Below are 25,352 nucleotides of genomic sequence, written 5' to 3'. Positions count from 1 at the left end.
GCCCTTAGTCCCTAAAGTAATGACTAGTGAATATGGTCAGTGGCAGCATTCTACCTCTTGTTTGTTGTAGAAAATGTGTGGGCCTCCACCACTATCTAGGGTTCTGCGTTTTGAGCTCTTCAGCATCCTTTGTCATCCTTGTAATTCCTGATGCCAGAGTGGCTAAAATAGTACTATGGCCTCTTCTCCTACCCATATCTATCTATCTGGAAATAATTAGTTTGCTTACTGCAGTGTAATGTCAGTATTACAGTGTTTTGGAATGTCCTTCTCTGGAGATATTGAAAGCTTTTAATGATTTATTTAGCAAAGTAGTTATCTTTTTTATTCCTACAGTTGTGTGTATTTTAGTGGAATGCAACACTGAAAGATGCTAGAGAGTGATAGGAACATTTCTTCTCTAATAAGAAAATGGAAACAGATTTTGGGAGGATTATAGTGTCAATGATCAGCTTTGTTTCGGGTGGTGCCTGATTGTACCCACAGGCAGCATTTGACACCATGTTGAAAGCTAAGCACTCCCCTTCTGCAGGTGAATGTTATTTCCATGTCTGTCACTCTTGAATGGGAGATTGCCGTGTTTACTTTTACTCAGTCAGTGCTTTCCAAAACAGGCCACAAACTGTGGTCCTTGAGGATAGGCTTATTTTTGGTGGAACTACCTGTGTAGAGTGGTACCATTCTGAAGTAGAGGAGACTTTACTGAGCTTAAAATATGAAGTATTTTAATTTATCTTTCTTCATTTTGGTTTCTGGTACACGAGTAGTTTTCATTTTACTCCTTTGAGTTAAGTATGTTTATGTATTGTGGGGAAGGGGTTAAGAGGTTCCCCAGGTTTCTAGTAATTTGTAAATGAATGTCTGCTTTTTCTCATTGTGTATCAAGTCTGATATGTCAGCCAGTATGAGTTCTGCCAGTTAGGTAATTGGCATTTTGTGAGTGTAAGCACTTACAGTATGCAATTATAAATCTTCATTAGATTATTATAGAGTTTTGCCTCTGTCATTTGTTAAAATTACTTAGAAATTTTAATTTTCTTCTCAAAAAGTTGTCTATATGTAATGTTAGCTCAATGGTAAGAAAGTGCCTAATAAATGTCATGCTGTCCTCATGATAGTTATGTCCTCATTTATAAAGTCAGAATTTCTTACATAATTACTTGTACATCCTCCTTTCTTTATAGGGATGATTCTCTGAAGCTATTTTATCTTCCCCTCCATTTTTTTAATCCCTTTAGTTAAAGGAATGCTCACCCACGCCTCTAATAGACTATTAGCATTTAAAGGAGCTCTTTAAAATATGATTTTGCAGTTGTCATCAGTGTTTGGCCGTGGATTTATTTAGCTTGCCTGACAGGTAACGGTGCAATTTTAATGATAAGAGTGAAAAATGTGGCTTTAGTCTTAGTCTGACTATCAGAGTCTGCATAATTCAGAAGGTTACACAGAGCAATGCCAACTTCTTTAACTGCATGTCACGTTATGGCATTGGCAAAAGGATGTACTCATTAAACTTCCCTTGTTCACAGTCTCCATTAATTTTTCTCCTACACTTGATGGCTAGTATGGACTGGTCAGGAGCATATTATCTTTTCCCCTAGGACACTTAAGCCTTGATTTCAAGGAAAAATGTACCAAGTGATAGCAAAAAATTGTCATTAATTGCATCTAAACTGCTGCGAAAAAAATAACCTACAGTCATAAGGGTTTGGTTGCTGCTGCTATCTTGATTTTGTTTATGGCCTATATAAAATATTTCAGAAGTCTTTCCTAAAACTATTCTAATTAGATTTACCCTAAAATTTAAGATTTTAATTATATAAAAGCAAAAGATAACAGACTAACTAGCTTCCTTCAAACTCTTTGCAATGTATGGTTTACATGTTTGCAAATTAGATACTGAATAAGTAGTGACTGAAGTATAGCATATTACTAAAAATGTGTAAATATCACAAGATTGTAACAAAAGTAAAAAAAAAAATAATTCCCAAACCCAAAACATAGATTTACAGCTGGTTTTGCACCTGTGTGTGTTGGAGCCGTTTTGGTATATCTGCTTATCGGTCTGTGCTATACTCTGTGAAATTTGAGACTGCCAGAGAGTAGCTGAGATTTTTCAGTGACTTTCTTTAACAGTGCCAGACTACTATGATGAGATACCAGAAGTGATAAACACCACAACCCATGTCACTACAGGACCTTCTGCAAATAAGTACTGTCTTGAAAAATGATGTTTCATATTCAAATAATTTAATGAGAAAGTGTGTGTTTAAAACAAAACATCAGGTTTTGATATTAAAAAAATGCCCAAGTATAAAGGAAGCTTGTATTTTTAAGAAATAGCTATTATATTTTGTGTGTGAATATTCTCTGTAGTAGTTGTTAGGAACTGTTGATGTTTTCTCTGTTGAATAATTGGAGCTATCAGTTGTAAATGCCAAGTGTATGCCCATCCTGTCTCCTAAACTAGCAGGCAAAGTGTAGTTTTGGAATTGAATTTAGTTTTGATTAAATTTCTAGAAGTTGCAATCTGGGAAATTAATTTGAGTTCTTTGAACCTTTTGGTTTGAACTGCATTCATATAGAGTATATTAATGCTTTTATAGTTTGAGCAGAATTGCTAAATATTGCAGTGAAAAGTAAAGGCTAAAGCTGTAGTGTTATTATCAGTATATCACATCTGTGTGTTACGTTCATGGCCACCCTTTTTATATTACTGTTTTGTTCACAAACTTGGTGGTTGCTCCATAGAAGATTTAAATTTCTGAATAAAGAGAATAAACTACTTTCTCTAAGTAAGCTTTTAGTTTCATGAGAGCTTTCTGTCATATTATTTTACTGGAGTCTAAGGTCAAATTAGGTTTATGGAATGGAAACTTATTTTTATATCCTCAATGGGAAAAATAATTTTGTTGTTTTTACGCTGTGGAAGAGAGAAATTTTCAGTAAATGCAGCAGCAAGTCAGGAATCTTACTGAAACAGAAGCATCAAATCCTAGAAGGAATCTGCAATATTTGAAACGATCAGAAATGTTTTGGTAAACTAGATAATGAGAAAAACAGAAAAGTGTTTCGGGATCTGATAAGTTAATAAGGTGTCAACAGTTCACCTGCCTACTGGATGTTAATTAAATGTTGATGTCTGTGCTACCTAAGCAGTAGTTTAGTTTCTGAATTGCTTTGATTTGGGGTCATATCTAGACATGATGTGGTCAGAAGGAAGTAGGGATTTGAAAAAATAAAGTTGTACACTAGCCTACTTGTGGAGAATAAAAGTATCAGGAAGGAAGCCCTGCAAGAGCAGATGGTTGCTAAATACATAATGGGGCAGCAATAAATAGTTTCACTCAAATAAGCTTAAAAGAATAATTACAGTGCTAAAATTATTTGTCCTCGTTTGTGGGCTTTAACAGAATTTTGTAGTAATTATAAGAATGAAATCCCTTCTCAAAAATTCACTTTTGACCCTGGTTTTGAGCTTCTTGCATGTTTTCTGTTGTATGTAAGTGGGATTTGGATGACTACTTTCTGCCGCCTAATATTCATTATATTGGCATTAATGTAACATGGGTGAAGTGCTTGTATGTTCTTTCAGTTACTTTGACCTGTCATTTTATGCCCAGTTTGACAAATTGCTGTTACTCAGGCTTCATGCTTGTATTTACAAGGAGTCATAGTTGAACTAGATTTTAATGTTAAAAAGCCAATAGCTTTCAATATTAGTATATTAAGATGAAATTCACTTGTTGGTTCAAAAATAATTTTCTGTTACCATGTGAAGCTGTATTCAGGTAAAAAACAAGTAATGCTCTCTCTGCAGAAGAAAATTTGCAGTGAATGAAATATGAGAGCAGCCTAAGCTTGTTAGTGTTTCCTGGGTTTTTTTGTACAGTTTTCAAAAAGTAATGGATTTTATTTCTAAGTATGAGCCTCTTTGACTAATGCTGATCCAAGTTACGTATATATCCCACCTAGCCTTTTTAATGGTTTTCCCCAAAATGGTATCAGTTATGTGGCACATAATTTTGCATCTTGTTCTTAACAGATACTGCTTTCAGATACTTTAACGATATGTAGTATTAATGAAATAATAACTCTAAGATACATTGCAATTAGATCTGCAGGCAGTGCAGGCTGCAGTATTGACAAAGTATAAAGCAAGACTTCTCTAGATTTCATAGTGCAGAATGGAAGGAGCCATGACCTGGATTAAGATTTTTTCCCCCCTGTTTTGGGCATGGGATTCAACTATCAGAAGAGTCCTTAGTGTGGTCAGAACCACAGTGGAGCTAGGGTTCAAGCAAAAGTTTTGTGAATATTCATAAGGTACCCTCAGTGCAAGACCACAGAGACATTTAGCCAATTAGTTACTGGTCATCAACTTTCTTTTATCTGGCCACTGCTCTACTGGTTCCTCTAATTTTCATGCTATCTGATATACCGTAGAGCTTCATTAATTGCTTTAGTTTTTCAAACTGTGTTGCTTCTGACATTTTCAAAAAGAGAGCTCTATGAACATTTGCCTTTAAAAACTTTTTTAAAAAAATTTACTTACTTTTTGTAGCTATAAAGGGTTGTTTCATATAGCAGACCTTGGAAGAATAATTTTTTTTGTCTGGGTTTTTTTTACACATATAGGTTTCAATATAAAAGGACTATAGGCAGTGAAGTCTAGGTAGAACATAATTTCCTGTTTGAAGTCATTTTGCATTCTTTGCCTGTCTCTGATTTTCCCCTCATCTGACTCTATTGATAATCCTTTTCCTTTACGCTTACTGTTCTGTCCCCCACATCCAGGATGCTTCACCATTGTTCCTGTGGACTATATGGTGTTTTCCCTTTAAGTAAATGACATGACGTTTTATTTTACTTTTCTCATAATGTCAACAATTATGTTAAATACTGTGAAAAAATATGTGTGAAAATAGATATTCAAATCTAAGGAAGAATTAGTTTTCCTATTGATCTGTTGGTCTCAGAAAAAAAAGAAACAAATGTAGTTCTAATTCTGGGTTGTAACTGATACAGGCTTTGTCTAAAATGGCCCATGTACCAATTTTACTTATTTTATTTCTTATTTTAGACTATGTATTTGGAAGAAAGCTTCTTCAAAAGCATGTCTTTGTCTATTCTGCTTCCCTTTCTCATCTGTGTCCTGCATTTCAGATTGGATTATATAGACAAAGACATTTGTGTTACATTTCACCCCTTATGTGAACTCAGGCTTCCTGTGTGAGATCATTGTAGCGGAAGGGACTTGATTCTCCTGCTGCTGTGCCTCTTTTTTGGCTGTGGCTACTGATGGGCTTTGTCATCTTTCTTTTGCTGAGCAGAAGGTCTTGTTGCAGTAAAATAATGGAGTTTTAGTTATGTTGCTATTTGTAGGCTTGATCTCCCCTTTCCCCCTTTGATGACTGATGTGACTGAGCTTTGCAAGTATTTCTTGACTGTGATGGATAAACTGAGGGTGTAATCTCTGGTCCTTAAGCAGAGGGATGTTTATAGCCCATGTAGTCTTTTTCTGCACAGTGGACACTGCAGGAAAGCTGTGCATGAAAGGTGTGGCTCTCAGAACCGGAAACTATCTCATAGTCCTCTGTGGATAAATTTGGTTTTAAAAGGGTGGCCTAAAGTGAGACTTTACAAAGTGCTTGGGGTCAGGTCAGAAATACAAGTACATAGCAGCTTAGTGCCACATCATGTGAGTCTCATATCCTAGGATTTCATAGGTTTCTGTGGGATTGCTGGCAGATTGTGCCTTGTCAGAGGGCAGGAGACACTGGGCTCTTCCCTTCAGAGTGTTTCTTTTCCCTCTTTTCCAGGCCACTGGAATGTCTGTGCATATGGCAGCAGTTTGGTTCTGTAGGCAGGGAACAGTGTAAGTGCTGCTACAAATTTAATAAAGCTTTTCAGGTTCTGGCTGAAAGATAAGGGAGTTACAGCTAATGCAATAGTGCTTTTACAAATAGTTGTGCTTTATTCTGAAAGTTAGACTTAAGATAATACTCTTTTAAGCTCTCCTAGTTAAGTCAGTGGACTTTAAAAAAAAAGGCAAAACAGAAAAAGAACAAAAAAAAAATCCCCAAACAACAAAACCCAGCAGTTACAGACTAAGATAGTTCTTGGTTTTCTAGAAACAAATCATTGAGATTTCCTTTCTAACAATACTTCTGAAGCACAGATAAAATGGCTTCCTGTCCCAGGGTTTCCTGTATCCATGGCAACCTGAGTTCAGGCACTTCTTTCCTAGTTTCCTGAGCAAACTGTTGCAAATCCTGGGGCAAAAATGTCAGTGTTGTAGTACACAGCAATACTGCCTTTACCAAGGTTTCCCAGATGAGTATAGTTGGTCAGTTTATAACATAATCTAGTGGATTGCAAACAGCAAAATAACGGAAATAATGAACTTCAGATTTGGGGTAAGGAAATGCTTCTATTTCTTTTAAATGTGACTCAGCTTTATAAAAGTAAAATTCAAATTGTAAGTGATCTGCCAGTAAAATGTAACTTTTTTACAGTTGGCATTTCTACTTGAATGCTTTTGAAACATTTCTTAGTGATTGTTAGCTATAAGAAGTAGAGAATATATAGTATTTTTAAATTAATAGAAGCTGTTATTTTGGCAGCTTAGATACTTTTATGCTACATCCAATTGAATATTTTCTGGCTAAGTTACCGGTATATTTATGTAATTGTGCATTTACTTTGAAAAATCTTTTGCAGTGAAGTCCAGTTAGTAAGTTGGAGTTCTAAACTCCTTCTTTGGCATGAAAGAATAATATGTAAAATACCAAATTTGAGAGTAATGCTAATATTTTTAAGACTGTACACATAGATCCAAATAATTATTAATGATTAATATATATAATAAATATATTTTAATTAATAATATTTATATACTTCTTTTTATCTCTAATAGTGAAGTCCGAGAGGACTAAGAAGGCCAAAGACAGGGATATGTGTGTTCTGCAAAGTTCTTCATCCTGCCCAGGAGCATTCCTGTATATATTTAATTGTTTTCTTTGGTTGCTGCTCCAGAAGGAGGCTTTTGGCTGTCCATCTGCTTGTCAGCTCTGCACAGGGAGACAAGTTAGCTGTCGTAATGCAGGGCTTTCGAGCATCCCTTGGAACCTTCCTAAAACAACAATTCTTGTTTACCTCAGTGGGAATAATATATCACATGTCACTCCAAATGATCTAAGAGGCTTTCTGAAGCTTGCTGCACTCCACATGGATAATTCCAGTATTTTGTATGTGCACCCAAAAGCTTTTGTGGAACTCCCCAAACTGTGCTACTTGCATCTAAATAGCAATCATATTAAACGCCTGGATCCAGGAATCTTTGAAGGCCTTTCCAATCTTCATTGTTTATATCTTCAGAATAACCAAATAGCTTTTCTTCCCAGAGGATTATTTAGTGATCTTCTTTCTGTTAGATATTTAACACTTCAAAGAAATCGTCTCAGTGTCCTTGGAAGTGGGACTTTCTGGGGAATGATAAGTCTCCAAACACTAAACCTAGCAAATAATAAGATTTCACGGATATCAGATGCAGCATTTCATCATCTTGAAAATCTTACATATTTGTTTCTTGAAGGTAACAACTTACCACTTGTGCCATCAAATGCCATTGGAAGGCTCAAAAATCTTGAAAGACTTTCTTTGTCTCACAATCCCATTGGATCAATTCAGCCTTTTGCATTTAAGGGACTTAATAAGCTTAAATATCTGTCTTTGAAAAATGTCAAGCTAAAATGTGTTGCTGTAAACGGATTTTTTGGATTAAACAACCTTAGCCAGCTAATCTTAAGTTATAATGATTTAGAAACTATAAATTCCAGCACTTTTACCTTATTGACCAATTTAATGTATCTACAGCTAGACAGAAATAGAATAGGCAGTATTGGCAATGGTACCTTTGAAAAAATGGGGCGGTCACTTAAAGTACTCAATTTAGCATTTAATCATATCACAGAGTTACAACCTGAAGTGCTCAAGCCCTTAGTATCTCTAACTCATCTGCAGGTACATTCTAATCCTTGGAACTGCAGCTGCAAAATGCTTGCATTACTTAATTGGCTAGCATCATCTTCTGTTTCTGCAAAAATCCACTGTCAGCATCCTCATAGTATGCGTGGTAGACCTTTGCATTATATGAAATGGGCTTGGTTTTCAAACTGCATTGGCCCCACTGCCAGCCTGGGCTCTGCCCCAAGTCTGGGTTCTGTCATGGTGCGTCACAGCGCTACCACTCTGCTGATGGCCTGGCATAAAGGGAACAGGCACAACACATTGGAGCAATTTGTCACTGCAGAAACTAAGTATATTGGTTTCTGGGAGGGAACTGCAGCTACATCTTCTACCCCATTACCTTATCAGGAATATGCTGTTGAAGTGCCATCACAGGCAGCTACAGTGTTATCAACATTACCAGTGCAAATTCCAGCAAAAATTATACCTACTAATGGAAATGTAGAAGAAGAATGGTTGTTTACAACAGATCCTTCTCCTGTATCAGTAAAAACAACCCAGATTTGTACACAACAGGTTGAAAAGCTGAATCAAGCTTTTGATATTTTACTAGCCTTTTTCATTCTGGCTTGTGCTGTTATCCTGTTCTTAACCTGTAAAATTATTCAATTTAGGCAAAAACTAAAGGTGCTGGAAAACTCAGGGGAAAAGAGTATAGAATATTATGGCTTTTATCAGCCTGGCAGATACAACATAACTGACTCAGTGCAGTCTCTAACTCGGAAATCAGTGGAACATTCAGAGCTGGACCAAATAAGGCTGCTCAAGCGAACAGTATCAGAAAGTCAGGCACAGGTCATCTTGTTCGAACATTCATCATTGTAATTTATCTCATTTGATTTGGTGTTAACTGTGATATGAAAGGTCAAGAAATCAAGATTTCAATTCTGTAAAAATACCTCTACCAATTAAAATCAACTGCTTAATAGAACTGTGGAAAATGGCACAATTTGGGTTCTGCATCAACATTTGCTTACTGAATGTTTTGAAATTTATTGATTATTTCATTATATGTCATTTCAGTCTAACATGGATAAGTTTATTAACCTAGGTCCCTGTTTGTAGTAGTTTTTCACCTATGCTCAAGTGTACATGTAGTATGAAGTACAGTTTAATTTATTTTGCCATACTTAATGATGTAAGTTCCTATAGAAATTCCATAGCTCTTGTGCAGCAAGCAAAATATCAGTTCTTAGTAGGATCACAAAGCCAAGAAATCTTGGGGAATCAGAAAAGAGTGTTTCATGTGTTTATTGTAATAGAGTTTATACTCTTCCTCTATTAAATAAAGCACAGGGGAAAACCCCCCACATTTACAGTTAGCATGTTCAAATTCTTGTGTAAGAGAAAAATTTCAAACTATACAAATTCTATTTATACATATAGCATATTGTAATATACAAAGTTGTGTGTTCAGTCTGTATAATGTATATATTAAAGTGATTTTTATTAGTGTGTATATCTATGGTTTTATGAAATACCCTAAATTGGAAAACCAAAATGCTGTTGAAATTTACCAGAGTGTGATGACCAAATTTATTACGTCTAAAGTAATAGAGCTGGTTAATTATCGTCAATAACAGATCATCATCTATGTCATCTATGTAGTAATATTTCTTAGGGACTTTTTAGCTAGATAAGAGGTACAAATTGAAGAAATACACTACACTGTAAGTACATAATGCTAAATTAAGAGCTGAAAACATTTACATATTGGTTTTTATTTGAAGGTGTCAGGTCAAGATATGTGTTCTTAGTTAAAGCCTAATCTTCAAAATAGGGATATTTTCTTTTATAGTTTGCATATAACTTTTTATTTCTATTTCAAATGTTAGTGTTCTGTTGTTGTCAGGGCATGTCTAGTATGCTGTAGCTTTATTTTCAACCTGAATGTCTGCGATTTTTGTTTTTCTGTTAATACTATAATTCAAACTTTTTTTCTGGAATTAAATGACATAAAACTATGTGCCAAATAGTCTGATGTTGTAAAATCTACTTATTTTTGTAGATGCTGTTTTTCTTGCACAGGCTGTGCCCTAGAGATTTCGGCCACATTTATAAGTTACACAGTTTACAGCTAGACCATTTTCCTCAAGGAAAAGTGGGGAACAATGCTTTGGTAGACTTTCCTCTGTGGTGTTGATTTAAATTGTGTAGAAGCATATTGCTGTTCCAGGCTCCAGCCTGGAGCCTGTTGCATTCTCCAGCTGAGCCAGAGCTGCCCTCAGCATTCTTGTTCTCTCTCCTCTCTTTCCTGCTGCTGTAACTCTGGGCTGTGCAGATCCCAGTCATCCTGTTTGTCCATCTGCAGTTCTTTTCCAGCAGGGAAAAAAAAATCTATTTTCTACTACCAGGACATATAGAAATCTTGACTGCACTGAGTGGGTGTGAAAGTGCAAGTATGACTTCATTATTGTTTGTTATTAGTGTAATGAAATAATGTTGTATTTGTGTGTAATTTATTGTATCATAGATCAAATACTTCTAGGGAGCACATAATTCAGCTTCTTGGACAAAAGCTTAAACTGTTTAGTATTGCTTGAGTAGAAACTATTTTTTAAAATGATTTTCTAACTTAAGATCAGATGTTAAATATAATGGGCAAATGCTTTTAGGAAGGGAAAACACTGGCTGTAATTTATGCACCTTTCTCCAGAGGCTAATCCACTGCAGTCTCTTTCTCTTCAACTCATTTTTGTTACCATCTGTGTCTCCTACATAATTTGTTGTGATAAATATTAATTTTGTTTTCACTTAGTAACAACTGCACAATCAATGATTGCACGCAGTAAGTTCTGCAGTTTTATGTGCTATATTTTAAAATTTTTAATTTTATGTGAACGCCTTCAGAAATAGTGGACTTCAAATGCAGTAGAAACTAGTTAAGTTTCTCTTGCTAGAAATGCTGCTATGCCTTTTTTACAGAGGAGTTTTGCTAATTCACAAAGGTTAAAAACTGAATAAACCTAATTCTCAATTCTCAAATCTGGCAGAGAGCAGCTCTGTTTTTTTAGGCTCTGATTTCCACAGCTGCTCTTTACAGAAAGGCATGAGAGCTTCTCTCTGTAGGTGCATCTTTTTCACTGACAAGCTGCTGTGGGAGTTGTTTGCCAGGTATGCCTCTCACCATCTGTAGTGGGGGAACATGAAAGGAAACTGGTGTCACAGCTGTTTGCGCAGCAGAGAGTTAGAGCCATTGAAAGCCATCCTTTGGAGAGGAGATATCCTCGAATTACCAGCTTGCCGACACAAGGGTTAGACTGACAAGGCACTGAGAGATTTATTATGCAGTTGTGAGGGAAAGGCCTTTCTTTAGCAGCCAGTATCTTTTGTATTTAAATGTTCACTTGAGGAAGACAACTCTTTAATGTACACATGTGGTTCATATGTCAATTAAAATCACTAGGGAATAATGAGAAGCCTTAGTGAAATCTGCCCTCGTGAAGCAAAGTGGTGCTTCATGAAGATCAGGTTTATGGTCAGTCATAGGACTCCCCTGGCAATACTGTCTTAACTTGTACTTCACTGCTTTAGGAGCTCTCTAGAACTGTGCAGCTCCTAAGGGGGTGGGTGTGTGTAATAATCATTTACGTCACTTACAATATGTGCAGAGTAACCTCTGCTTGTCCCACTCCACCTCTTTCCTTGGCTAATGAGATAAGAAAAAAGAATTAAAGTTGCTCAATATGTAAACTAGTAAATATATGAATTCAAACTCTTCTTGGTGTTTGCATCATCCTGGTGAATGTAGAAAAGCAGAAAATGTTTTGTTTTATCTCTGAAAAAGTCTTTTTTCTAATACAGATTTTTTTTTTCTCATTCTCTGAGGGATATGCAAAGTAGATATGGGATCCATTTTATTTAAGCACCACTAAAAATATGTCAGGACATGTTTTAACATGATGACAAACTTTTGTCTCCAGTAGTTTGCTATGTAAGTGAAGTAAAAATTAGGAATTTTCACATAAAACCTCAGGATAATAAATTGTACATAGAGCTGTGTGCATTAGAAATTAAAACAGAATGAAAAAAACCAAACAAAGTATGTTTTTTATTTTCAGAATAGATGGGGTCTGTTCTGTCCTTTGCAAAGCCTTTATTCTTTTATTTAAAAACTTATGCAGACTTCTATTTTGAAGTTTTGAGATTATTCTTATGGAAGCTGCCTTGAATGCTAAATTTTGTTTTCTGTTGGTGAGGTGAATTTTATTAACAGGCAGCATAAAATATCCGTTCTGTAATAAAAAAAAAAGTAGTGCTTATATCTTTGAAACTGGATTATGAAGTGTTTTAGTCCCAATTGTGGGCCTTTTACTTTTGCTGCGTACCAAAACATTTTTTGTGCCAATAATTTAGGAAGACTGGGTAGATATAAAACCAGTTGTAGCCTGATGGTTTTGTTTGTTGCATTGCTAATCTGGATTGTATGCAATTCAATGGGGGAACTGCTTAAATGGTGCCTTCCTCCAGGTTTAAGATTTTAGTATGAAACATATTAACTGCTCTGTTCTGAAAATTCATCTAAATGCAGCATTTGTCTTCTTTGTATCCACTCATGAATTTTCTAATTATTTCTTTAAATAAGTAGGCTAATTTTAGTCTCTTTGAAAAGGTATTACTTTGAGTGACATGGCATGCTTTCTTATCTATGAAAATAAGGCCTGATGCGTTTTATCGTTTTATATTGCCACTGAACTTTGAGGTTTCTTTTTTTAAAGCGTGAGTCTGTGGTGTCTTTATTTTTCACCAGCATGTGTCTTGTGTTCTAGGAATAGTCACAGTGTTTAATGGCTCCATACTTGGTAAATATTCCAGTGGGTCTTTGGTAGAAAGAAACTGTATGTCCCATTTAAAAAGGAGAAAAAAGCAAAGAAAAGGAATTATATTTACTGAAAGCTGCAAGCAAATTACATTTTGAAAGGTGCTCTACATTCTTTTTTTTCCTTAAAAAAACCCAAAAACACTGTCATGAATCTTCCACTAAAGAAGTGAAGTACTATTTCTCATTTATGTCATAAAATAGGAATATTCTTTCCAAGAAATCAGTGATTTCCTTATGAGCTTTTGTGGTAACTATCAAGAACAATATTTTTGCTGCTCTGTGCTGATGAGACCACAGCTGGAGTGCTGCATCCTGCTCTGGGCCCTTAATGTAAGAAGGACCTGATACTCCAGGAGCAAGTCCAGGGACCGCGAGGTTGATGAGAGGAGTGGAACGCTCTCCAATGAAGACAGGCTGAGAAAGTTGTGGTGGTTCAGCCTGGAGAAGAGAATGTTGTGTGGAGACCTGACTTCAAACTTCCAGTCTCTGAAAGGGCCTGCAAGGAAGCCAGAGAGGGACTGTTCATCAGAAACGGTAGTGTTAGGACAAGGGGGAATGACTTAAAAGTGGGAGTAGGTTTTGATTAGATTTTAGGGAGAAATTCCTTACTGTGAGGGTAATGAAGCACTGAGTTGCCCAGAGAAGCTGTGGATGCTCCCTCCCTGAAAGTGTTTAAGGCCAGGTTGGATGGGGCTTTGAGCAGCCTGGTCCATTGGAAGGTGACCTGCCTATGGCAGCAAGAGTCAGAACTAGGTGACCTCACTTTCAACCCAATCCATTCTGGGATTCGTGCAACTTGGAAGGAAGAAATAATACAGATATTGGACAGCATCCTGTATTATTAATAGAATAGTGTGTATGAACAGGGCAGAGTTTACTTCTCCAGGGCTCAAAGTGTTCACATTTTTCTCCATTGAATGCTTCCTATCTGCTATTGATGTGAATCTGAGGGCAGCTTGTTGGGGAATACAAACCTTACTCATGTTGGAAAATATTAACTGTTTTAGGTATATTCTTAGACATGTGTTTCAAAAACAAGGATGAGGCAAAAGAGTCTTAATGGAGGTGTGCTAGGCAGGACCCTTGACTTGGTGAAGAAACCTGCTCTGTCTCAGAGGGCTCATTGTGCAGGTGACTGAGGCACTCTTGACTTTCTCAGCTGTGCTGTGAGGTCAGTAGGTTGTTTGCTTGCTGTGTGCAGAACCTGACAGATTCAGTCTCACAACATGTAACATTTTGCTGTTCTGAATGTGATGGGGAAGCCTTTTGGCAAAGAACTAAATGTCTTTTAAAATACATAACTGGCAATCAGGCAGTAGAAATCATGTCAGTTTTCATTTTGTGGAATTCAAGAGTTTCGAGACTGATGTGCAAAATACACTTCAGATTCTGGCATACAAGAGTAGCTGAATTTTAAAAAGGGAACAAAAACTAATCCCTTTGAAAGAAAGGATCATGAATGAGATTACAGTTTTATCAAAACAAACGTAAAAGAAATACTTTCTATGGTTAGTATTCTAATGTGGTAAGCATTTTTTCTAAGGTATCTATTGTTATTTAAGTCTTTGTCATATGTATAAAATGTTATTGTGTGTCCGATAAGAAATTTTTCAAAAGCAATTGCTATTGTGTAAGGGGCTACAGTTCATCCATGTCTTCAGTTTTCACCCCAAATAAGAAAAGGAAATAATATTAGGAAATAGATTTGTCTGTGTTAAAACAATTATCAGCTACAAAGTACAATATATGTTCATGTTCGATGCCTATAAATAAATGCAATGTGTCTGCTTCTGCCTCTGCCTCTTAGGGAGCAGCATCAGCAGCATCTTTTTGGGAGAATTAAGCCTGAAATTCCAAACAGGGAGCAATAAGGTGCATCAGTCAGTGGCAGTCCCAGGAAAAGGGTTGTAGTTTATGATCACCAGTTCGGTCCTTTCTCTTTCTTTGCTGCATGTAGCTGGAGGTATTACTGAGATGAACATCTTTTCCCTTGCAGTTTGTCATCATGCTGCAAGGTTTTCACTTGCAGTTTGTCGTCATGCTTTTGCAGTTCATGGAGTAGGAGTCTGAGAACCCATGTTCTACAACAGCATGTCTCTGGCATTAGATCCACAGTAGCAGGAAATGGAGCAGAAGCAGCAGCTGGCTGCTCTCCATTAACGAGGAGCTGGTGTTGCCTACTATGTGTGTCAACGGGAGATCTTGTTGCTATGCCCTTACCCTACCAGCACATCCTTTCTCAAGGCAGGGGCAAATGTAAATGTGTTCAGTGTCATTTTGGGCGTTGTGGACCTGTCTAGTCAAGCCCTCAGGTCATGCTGAGTAAAGGTACTCGTGTCTTTTAACTCCCAAGTGATATCTACCAGCCTTTTGCATTAGTCTTAAATAGCTTTATGTGTCAAATGGCAGAAGCTGTCTGTGTTTAAACAGATAAATCCTGTTGCCCTTTCTCTGTACAGTCAGGAAAGTGACTTTCTTGCAGAACTGGTTGCAGGGTTTTTCCACCCACTCTGGGGAGCTGACTCCCCAGTCAGCTGGAAAGTGAAGAAATACAGGTAAGTAGGGGAGTGTACCTTCTTTACAAGCAGCCATTGCTCAAGGGGTTGTGTAGGTTTATGTGTTGAAGAGTGACGGTAGGAAAGTTCTAAATGTTTCGGGAGTAGAAGCCACTACTCTCTTCCCTGTTGGCAGGAGCATGCCCTTCCCACTCAGTTTCTTGACTCCTAATATCAAGGATATTGCTAATGTGTATTTTCTTCTGTTCATTTGCAATTACTTTTAGGTTTTCAGTGGCATACTAAGTTCTATTATATATAAAAATAATGTTTCTTGTATATTTTGAAGCCTTTTTGTAATTAAACAATATACTGAATTAGCTGCTTGATAGCATGCTCAGCTAAGCAGTAAACAAGGGAAATACCTCTCAATAAATGTACTCCAAAATTGAGCAAATTTCCTGTGCAGTTCCTTTAGCTAAGTCACTTTCCTGTTCTTTTCCAATGTTATCCAAAGTAAATTTTTTTCTTTTACAGTGTTATCCAAGATAAATTTTGTGGTATCATCAACATTTCAGTGGAAGGACTGAATGATGTTATGACTGAAGACCCCGAAACAGGAACATACAAAGAGTAAGCGGAAAATCTAATTTAAACAGGGTTTAACAGTAGCAGTACTGTTTTATATGAAGTATTTTAATTTGAAAATTCTGTAGGCAGTTAAGATATGCTTGTTAGAGATCTATTTTCTCAAGAATGAGTGTTTTAGGAAGACACGGAGCTTTTGGTCTTAAAAGAAAATATTTGCAATGGGGAAAGAGGTCTTAAAATTATAGTATAATTTTATATTGTTCATTAAGTTATATACTAAATGATGTTTTAAAACATTCATATGCTTAGATTTGCTTTTTGCTTACTTGACTTTTGCATCTAAAATTTCAATATAACAATCTTGTGTATTGATAGGGACCACCCTTCCTTAGAGGTAGTTCAGAGTATATTTGAATGTGACATGAACTTCATGTGAGTTTACCTAGTGTACAATATTTCACAGCCTGGAGAACTTAGAAGCATATCCCACAAGAAGAGTTCTTCATTTGTTCCATGTAACACATGTAATTGCTACAGAATATATCTCAAAAGTTTCCCAAGCTAGGAGTTGGAGCTTGCTTGTGGCAGGAATGTGGATGATGGAGGTGTCCTGGTGGTGTTCTGCCACCCAGCACCACACTCATTCATCTTCTGATGGTTCCCTGGTTACTGGTTGGAGCCCATCAAAGCTGGGGGGAAAAAAGCCAACCTAATGAATAGGAAGATATTTTTTGGGCAGACATCTTAATGTCATTTTTATCTCTGTAATGATTACTTACTTTTAGAATGGAGAGTTGTAATAACAAAATTTACTGATGCTCTGATGCAAAGAATCAAGCATTTTCTTTCAGATCATTACATGGTGATTGAACAGACTCTATCTGAGCTAATTAATTTACTGCTTAAGGGGATGTTCACTGCCACTGAAACTAGGTGGCACAGAACAGCCAGAATGCAATCTATTTAGTTCTTCTCCACTTAAAATTGGTGGTATGCACACAACTGTGTGTTCAGAGCAGTCCACACTCACACTGAGCCTGAACTATGCGTAAGAATTTCTTGCCAAAGTACTTCCGCCAAACTCTTAGTAAAGAAGATGTAAGTCCAAAGTCTGGGAATATGCACAATGTCTGGCACTGTGTTTTGTTTACTATTAGAGAAAACCTTTCAGAGCCCTTCTATTTCTAAACATGTTGCTTTGCCGGTACTTGTTGAAAATAGTTCTCAACTTTATCCTAGTTCATTTCAAATTTTAAACCTGAAGGCTTGTAGAATTTGTCACTACTTTTCCGAAGTCTGGGCATTGTTTTTACTTCATAAAATATAGTCACACTGAACCAAGGACATATTTATGTTGGCAGTTTCTGAAAGAGCTGTTTGAAAGATTTTGACTTTTGCATAATATATCTTGACATCATTTAGAAGTAAAGTGAGAGCAGTCATCTGAAATCATGTGCACTGTTGTGGCTCTCCAAACTAAAGAAGAATGGCTTAAGCCCGATCTGCTTCAGAAAAAAGATAATGTGATGTCCACTGATTATCATATTAGCTAAATATTGTAGTGCAGGAAATAAAATTATGTGCATGTTTAACAAGGGGAGATCAAAGCTGAAATGCTATGGAACTTTACCCACTGAAGGGTGAAGAGTGGGGTAAACATGTACAGGGAAGATTGTAAAGGTTAAACGATGGCAACGGCTTAAGTGACTTAACCTCTTCAAATGAATACATTTAAACTGGAATTTTAAAGAAACTGCTGTAGTTAGAGCAGTGAGATTTTGGAAGCAGTAAAAGCCTTGTGAGTTTTTAGATTTATATTGGATTTTAATCAGGTTATGGAAATGTTTACACTGTCTTATATTACAAAGCGATTGCACTTAGCTGGGTTTCATAGAGTTCATATTTCATGTTGTTGGGATAATTATGAGAGAAATTTACAAAGCTCAAATTTTCTGGAATGGGGAGCATTCCCTTGCTCTAGACTTGTTTCACCAACACTCAGATTTTTCCTAATTGTATCACCATCTCTTCTTCTATTCTCTCCTCTCCTTGTGTTTGGGATTCTGTGGTACCTAAAATTTATGAAGATCTGAAAAAGTTAATTCAGTCTTGTATGTTGACATTGACAGTTTTTTCTCCTTTTCCTTTAATAAACTGAGATGCAAGCAGCCCTTTGTAAGCAGAGGAGATATGCAATTTGATATACTATTTTGAAATAACTAATCCCTTTATTAAAAATGGCTTCTGTGTTAGTATTTGACCCTGCTTGTCATGCTGTTTAGCAAGTGTTTTACACAGCTCTAAGTACATGTTAATAGAACTAAATATGTAAACAGAAGTCTGAAGATTTTCATAAAAAGTCATATAAAAACACATAAGATCACAACCTTTTTTCATGTTAGTAACATTAAAATGGGTTCTTCATCTTAGTTGATGGAGTATTTCACATGCTATTGGAATGCAGTAATTAAAAATGCACAGTAATGCAGGACTGAAAATGAACAATAATCTGCATCTGTCTTGGTGCTTTGTAATATGTGAATTATGTGTCCTTTGTGTCTTAAGTCATACCTGATACATGGTGGCAAGTTGTCATCACCTGATTGTTTTTAAATAGTTTTGGGTTTTAAGGCAGAAATTATAGGAAAAGATTTGATAAAATGGTGGAATATTTGTCTAATGTTTCAGCATAGAGCATATAAAATTAATGAAAGGCATACTTTCTATTGGATAGCTGTCATTAATGTCTTTATTAAGTCCATTCAAATAATTTCAGCAGGCAGGAAAATCTCTGGCTTTTAAATTGAATTTTTTTCATATTTTCTGGTTTTATACTTCAAAAATAAAAGTTAAAATATGGCTGTTAATTTTACATATGGGTACCTGCCACTTGAGGCATGTAAAAAATGAGTTTAAAACCTTTGTTCAGTGTCTTGCAGATTTTACTGTAGAATAGCACTGTCCTTACTAGTTTTCAGGTCCTTTTGACAAAGACCTCACAGAAAAACATGAATACCATGAGACATCTTTGCAATCTTTGTACATGTTTAGCTACTATGACTTTGTATAGAGTGCTTGTACGGCATTTTCTTGAAAAGGAGTGGAAATTTTTTGTAAAGAACAGTAGGTTTTCTGTATTTTTTTTAAAGCCATGTAGTCTGTTTTCTATGTGCACAAATACATTTAAACCCACAACTTAAGCTAAAACATGAAGGATAACTGAGATTGTTATATGGGTGGAGGTGACAGACAACATGCATTCCAGGCTTCCTTAGATTCACTGTTCTCAGGAAAAAATTACTTGTGATCAGATTGCCTGACTTTCAGCAAACTCCTCTATCTGTCCTGTGTTTTTAAAAGTGTTTTAAAATAATTTTTAATGATAATGTATATTAAAACTCTTCTTGTTCCCATTTTTAGCTGCATGTTAATGTTTCATTTTGAAGAGCCCAGAGCTACAGAAGTTGAGGAACCTCCCACAGAACAAGACAAAAGGAAAAAAATTGTAAGTTTTAGATCTGTTATTCAGTCATAGACCTGATTATGTGCTGCACTTCTGTCACCTAAATTCTTTTTAGGTTTGGTTGATCTGTTGTTCTTGGAAAATTCATGTTTTGAATCAAAAAAAAGGAAGTTTACTGCCAAACCTTGCCACCACAACACTTAGGCTTCTGCTTGCCTTTTGCATCTTCATAACTGTTATCAAAATAAACATCATTTGTCCACAAAATCTGGGTATTACAATACTAACACAATATAGAAGGAATTTACTGAAAAAAGAAGAGAGCTAAACTTTATTGAAATGTCATGGCAGGCCAAATTTCTATTTAAAAGAATTAATGTGCCTGCATAGATTTTTTTTCTAATGTGAAGAACTCTTACAAAGAAGCCAGTGTATACTTGTGTAACTTCTTTTACATATAAAAGCAATATAATACATGTCTTTTTTAAAAAAATGTAAACCTTTCCATATTCTTCTGCTATTAGAAATGCCTTAAGAGAAATTCCTAGTGTCTTGCAATTTCATATTTAAACAAAATGCAGAAATGTAATTTTCAGTGGTCCTTAAAAATGTACTACACAGTTCTATAATTGTTATTCTTAAAAGCATCTCTAGACTCTGTTAAATTTCCTTCTTGATTATGAGCTTAAATTCTAGCTGTTTGTTGCACAGTGATATTTATTCTTTGTGGTTTTGTATAATCTCTCGATATATATGTGTATATTGTTATTGTTATGAATAGGGATTCATATATGTATAGATCAACAGTGAGAAGAAAGACATGTTTTGTTTGTTAATCAGATGTAAAAAGCAAAAGTTAATTTTCATTACTTTTGAGTGTACTCAGACTACATTGCTGTCTGGCTAAAGTTTTAATAACATTGTGTGTCAGATGTTAAGTTTTCTGTTGCAGGCTAACTTCAATAGTTTGGATATGTGTTGAGGAATTTAGACTTGTGATGGATTACCTTTAGTGTGGATATGTCAGGCAAAATGAAAAGCAGGGCACATTGAATTATGCTATATCATTAAATTACACAAAATACCAATATGCTGCCGATGTACACAGTTACAGTGAGGGGACTATTCTGGGGTGACATGCAGTATGACATCAGTTGTCATTTGAATAATGACAAATGTGCTTGGATAAGGAGGAGCTTCACCAAACTAAAAGCCACACATCAGAGGTCTTGATTTACTTCCCTTGTGTCTATCTTCCCTTACATATGTCTTCCTTTGCATGTCACTTTCCTTTTTTCCCTTAGGAATTGCTTGAGCTTTTTTCCTCGTCTTCTCTTTAATGTTAAGCTTAAACACATTTTCAGCCTTTGTTTTCTTGTAAAGTTTACTGAGAATAAATTATCATACATGAACGTCAAGGCTTCATTTTCGTTTTGAATCTCATAGTCTAAATTTAACTATTTCCATGGTTGCTGTTTTCTAGATTGCTAAGCATTATTCTTTGTTTTTCTCCTTTCAAGCCTTCTTTGTAAGAATAGCTGCCTATTTTAGTCTTCTCATTCTTATATTTAGTTAATTTTTCCTGATATATTTCTCACTTAAGCCTTCTACACTGTCATTTTTTCAGCTAACTTTAGTATACACTGTATTCTTACTCTTTTTAATGTAATTTCTTGCAGCTGTGAAAGCAAGTGAACTGCAGTTGTTATGAATGTTTGCTATAAATTCATTCTGAATCCCAACTGAAATAGTGAGATATATAGCATTGCAGATGGTGCAGAAATTGAGACACAACACTTGGCTATTTACTTCAAAATTGTACGGGTCCTTTGGGCTGGTCACTAGTAGCAGAAGTGTCAGATAATAATCAGAATTGTTAATCATGGCTTCAAAAGCAACAGCTAGCATTTGATTTTAGAAACACGATTAAAAACAAAACATTACCTGGGCCCATTCCTACCTCTGTGTGTTGGAAGGTTTTTCCTCTCTGTAGTGCACACACTCACATGAACTTAGAAAACTATAATAGCTGGTACCATGGGTAAAGTAAAAGAGGGAATAAATATAAAATTTGATAAGAAAATCAAGAACAACCTAAAGGGATTCAGCAAAACCTCTGAACTGTTTGTCTGCTTCAAGCCCATGTTTACAGCCAGTGCGGTGGAAGACTGGTTTCTGCAGTCCAGCCAGTGTCAAGATCAATTTGTAAAGTAACAAGATTAAAAAATTAGTCAAATCCATGTTTCCACCTAGCATCATAAGGCACATTTCAATAATCAATTACTTGCCAAATTTTTGTTTCCTGTCTGTAGCTGTTTTGACTGAGGTGTTGGAATTTACTTGTGGTTTTTTTAACTGGAAAATAGATTTGTTTTGTCTTATCAGAGTCAGTCGCATTTCAATAACTCAGCTATGGCCACACACCTAGGAACTCAGCATACATACTTAGTATATAGTCCTTCGCCAAGTATGCTTACTGTTCTTCCAAACTTATGATTTTGTTTGCTTAATCAGTGAAGACTGCAGCTGTCTGTCGAATATTCTTGACAAACTCATTATATCAAACTATTTCATTTGTTTTGTTAGTTCTGAATACTAGTTACAAAAAAGTAGAGGAAAAGAAAATCAACTTCTTGTTGCAGGAAACTCTTTTATTTACTTGAAATACTTTTGATATGACTATCTGAATGAAAACAAGTTAGTGTATTAACTCCTTAATTAAGCCTGAAGACTCTTAAGTCGCATTTGACTTACAGATGATAGCAGCAGGCATTACTCATACTACAGAAGTCTTTACTGGCTTCAAGTGCTACTGCTTTGAGCAGTGAGGCAGCCAGGGAGCAATGAGATACATGAGAGCAACAAATCTGCAGACACTGAGGTCAGGGAGAAAGGAAAGGCAGGAGGTGCTCCAGGCACCAGAGCTGAGGCTCCCCTGCAGCCCCTGGTGCAGACCATGGTGAGGCAGCTGTGGCCCTGCAGCCATGGAGGTCCCTGGGGATGCAGAGATCCATATGCAGCTCAAGTTGGAGCAGGAGCATGTCTGAAGGAGTCTGACCCTATGGGAGGCCCACACTGGAGTGTGGCCATATGGAGAGAGGAGCCCACACTGGAACCGCCTGTTCCGGAAGGACTGCACCATACGGAAAAAAAGGGATCTGCCCTGGAAGAGTTAGTGAAGGACTGCAGCCCATGGAACTTCCTGTGGGAGAAGTTCATGGAGTACTGTCTCCTGTGGGTAGGACCCCATGATAGAGTAGAGTGAGAGTGTGAAGAGGAAGAAGCAGCACAGAAAACATGTGATAAAATGACTGCAATCCCCATTCCCTTGTCCCTCAAGCTGTTCCAGAGAAGGTAGAGGATTTAGGGTTAAAGTTGAGCCCAGGAAGAAGGAAGGTGTTTTAAGATGGTTTCATTTCTCATTACCCTATCCTGATCTGGTTGGCGGTAAAATAACTTCTCGGGGTCAAATCTGTTTTGCTCATGTGAGAAACTGGTGAGTGATCTTTCCTGATCTTATCTCAGCCCATAAGCTTTTCATTATATTTTCTGTCCTGTCCCAGTTGTGGAGAATGTGATTGAGTGGTTTTGGTCAGGGTCACAAGGATGAGAACACTTGTATTTAAATACCTGTTTTTCTGTGCAGTCTTTCCTAGAGTAATTTTATACATGACTGTTCAGAGCTATGAACTTAGAGAAACTATGTATAAATCGTATAAATGCATTATATGTCCCAAATTACAGTTTTAGGTGAAAAAATGCAAATCATTCAGAAACTGGCAGATTCTTTGCCTGGCAAGGCAGGAAAAAAATGCTACTAACTTGGGCAAATATTGATTAGATTAGTTGTGATTTAGAAATTTTGTTAGAAATGTCTATTATATTCTACAGATTCAAATTACATTTACTGAAAAAAAATCCTCCTACAGAGTACCAAAATGTTACTGCACTTACTTCCCCTTTCTAAATAGTGTTATGGTAATCATAGGTAATAAAATTATCAAGTCTTACCGTGAAACAGCAAAACAGTTTATATAGTTTGCCTTCCAGCATAAACAGTAGTGTTGTTTGGGTTTGACACTAAGATGAACAGATCACAGGTCTACATTAGTTGCCGTTAATTTCAACATCCTACTTCTTTGATACAGCAAGCACCAGGTGTCCCCATCTCCCATCCCCTTCTTCCCAGCCTGGTGGACTGAGGGACAAATGTGGCATAACTGTCAGTGCCCTGAGCCTGCCCATGTGTCTGCTGACACTAAAATTAGCAGTACATCCTCTGTCAATGTAGCTGACATTTTTTACCTATTTTTGCTATTAAAAGGCAGCTAATGTGGGAAAATAGTAACAAATATCCTGTCTTTCCCTGCTCAAAAGAAAGTTGTATAACCCAGCTAGATTTTTGAGGTCTACCGGTGTCAGTACTGAAGTGTGGCTATTCTTTATACATGTAGACAGTTTATTTTGTTTGTTATATTATCTAAACAAGTTTGACTTTTTCGGTGTTTTGTTTTCTTACTAATAAATAAAACTGAGCATAGTGCATGCCATCATTATAAAGTCCTTGATAAGATCTGATCTGATTTTTAGGAGTTACAGGAACCTCATTCATCAGTAACTAATAAAGTAGCTTTGAAATTATTTTATCTGGTAAAAGCATTAAACCTTAGAGCAAAGTGTAAGACTCATGATTTGACACTGTTTCAAATAGTTTAAAACTGATATCTGCCTTGATAATAATTAATTTGATCTTTGTTTTGCACTAGTGTTTCCTCATGTTTCTCAAGTAAATATGAAGAAAATAAAAGTAGATTTCTTTCTTGAGCTGGGGTTATAATCAAAATGTGTAAGTCATATAGTAATATTTTTGCATTGTTATCTATTTTTATTTTACGTATTTTCCACAGCTTGCGCTGAGGGACCCAGTACACGCTGTGTCACTGCAGCAGTTCGTCTATGAGAAGTTAAAGGCACAGCAGGAATTACTGGGAGAACAAGGTTTTCACACCCTTATGGAAACCGTGGATACAGAAATAGTTGCCCAGCTACAAGAATTTTTACAAGGCTTCTAAATAAGCAGAAAAAAGATTTTCTATGTCAAATTTATATTTCAAAAATATGAAAGAACTCTAGCCTTGGGTCTTGTATGGATGAGTCTAATGAAAGGAGAAAATAACTTGATACAAAAGAATAAAAAAACTTGCTGCTGTTGCTCCTAAACTATGCTATTTTGATTTTTTTAATGACAAAAGGTTAATTAAGGCTTCTATCATTAATCTAACATTTCTATGATTCCTAACATGGTATATGCTGCCCTAGGTAGTACCATTTTTGGTACCCTTTACCATGCTATTGGTTCACAAAGGTACGTCATAAAGTCAGCAGTCTGAAGGAACTTACTAATGTATATTGAAGGGAAGCATCTGTTAATTCAGCACTATAATTCAGTCTCAGGAGCTGCTTCCTTTAATACTGTAGATCTGTAACTATCCCTTTCTATTGCTTTTTTTAGACTGTATGTTCAACCTTACGAACAGAAGGATTTAGAAAGCTGTAAGACTGTAAACAGAAATATTCCTTCATGAGAGAAAAATAATTCCCATTTGAGTTTATTGTCTCAGAGAAAAAAACTTTGTAACACTTAAATTGTGTTCAAATTGTTAGAGAAATCAGTATAATATATTTCTGTCTGAAAATGTGAGTTTTCATTTTTATCACCAAGTTTTCTTTTTTTCTGTTACCAAGAAATTAATTTCTTGAGTTACTTCTATTTCACTTTTAGCTGTCATAACACAAAGAAACTCACCAGAGGTAGATGAGCAATTAATTCTAGTTAATTTGTGGCCGTACCTGGACTACTTAAGATTACCATGTACAGTATCTCAATTCTTTCTGTTTTTTCAGCAACGACATGTCATGAGGATACTTCAGAATTGTTACTAAAATGTTT

At 36.1% G+C, this 25,352-nt stretch overlaps 2 protein-coding genes across 2 annotated transcripts in view; both read left to right on the top strand.

The window, feature by feature from the left end:
• Positions 1 to 25,069, top strand: part of IPO11 (importin 11) — a 77,823-nt gene extending 52,754 nt beyond the window's left edge. Inside the window, exons 28-30 of the mRNA XM_059492746.1 lie at positions 15,886 to 15,981; positions 19,360 to 19,444; positions 24,310 to 25,069. Of these exons, the coding sequence (XP_059348729.1) occupies positions 15,886 to 15,981; positions 19,360 to 19,444; positions 24,310 to 24,474 (346 nt within the window). The 3' untranslated portion in view covers positions 24,475 to 25,069. The remainder of the gene's footprint in view (positions 1 to 15,885; positions 15,982 to 19,359; positions 19,445 to 24,309) is intronic.
• Positions 6,279 to 10,160, top strand: LRRC70 (leucine rich repeat containing 70). The gene is made up of 2 exons (XM_059492747.1): positions 6,279 to 6,419; positions 6,920 to 10,160. Exon 2 carries the CDS (start codon positions 6,958 to 6,960, stop codon positions 8,854 to 8,856), a length of 1,899 nt encoding a protein of 632 aa, XP_059348730.1. The 5' UTR covers positions 6,279 to 6,419; positions 6,920 to 6,957; the 3' UTR covers positions 8,857 to 10,160.
• Positions 25,070 to 25,352: the final 283 nt, after the last annotated feature.

The sequence above is a fragment of the Ammospiza nelsoni genome, chromosome Z (assembly GCF_027579445.1).
Source record: "Ammospiza nelsoni isolate bAmmNel1 chromosome Z, bAmmNel1.pri, whole genome shotgun sequence".
NCBI classification, from domain to species: domain Eukaryota; kingdom Metazoa; phylum Chordata; class Aves; order Passeriformes; family Passerellidae; genus Ammospiza; species Ammospiza nelsoni.
This window is presented reverse-complemented; position numbering and strand designations above follow the sequence as displayed.

Bases quoted from the DNA above. Each gene is read 5' to 3' on its own strand.
- LRRC70 (XM_059492747.1), top strand. From the start codon at position 6,958: ATGTGTGTTCTGCAAAGTTCTTCATCCTGCCCAGGAGCATTCCTGTAT.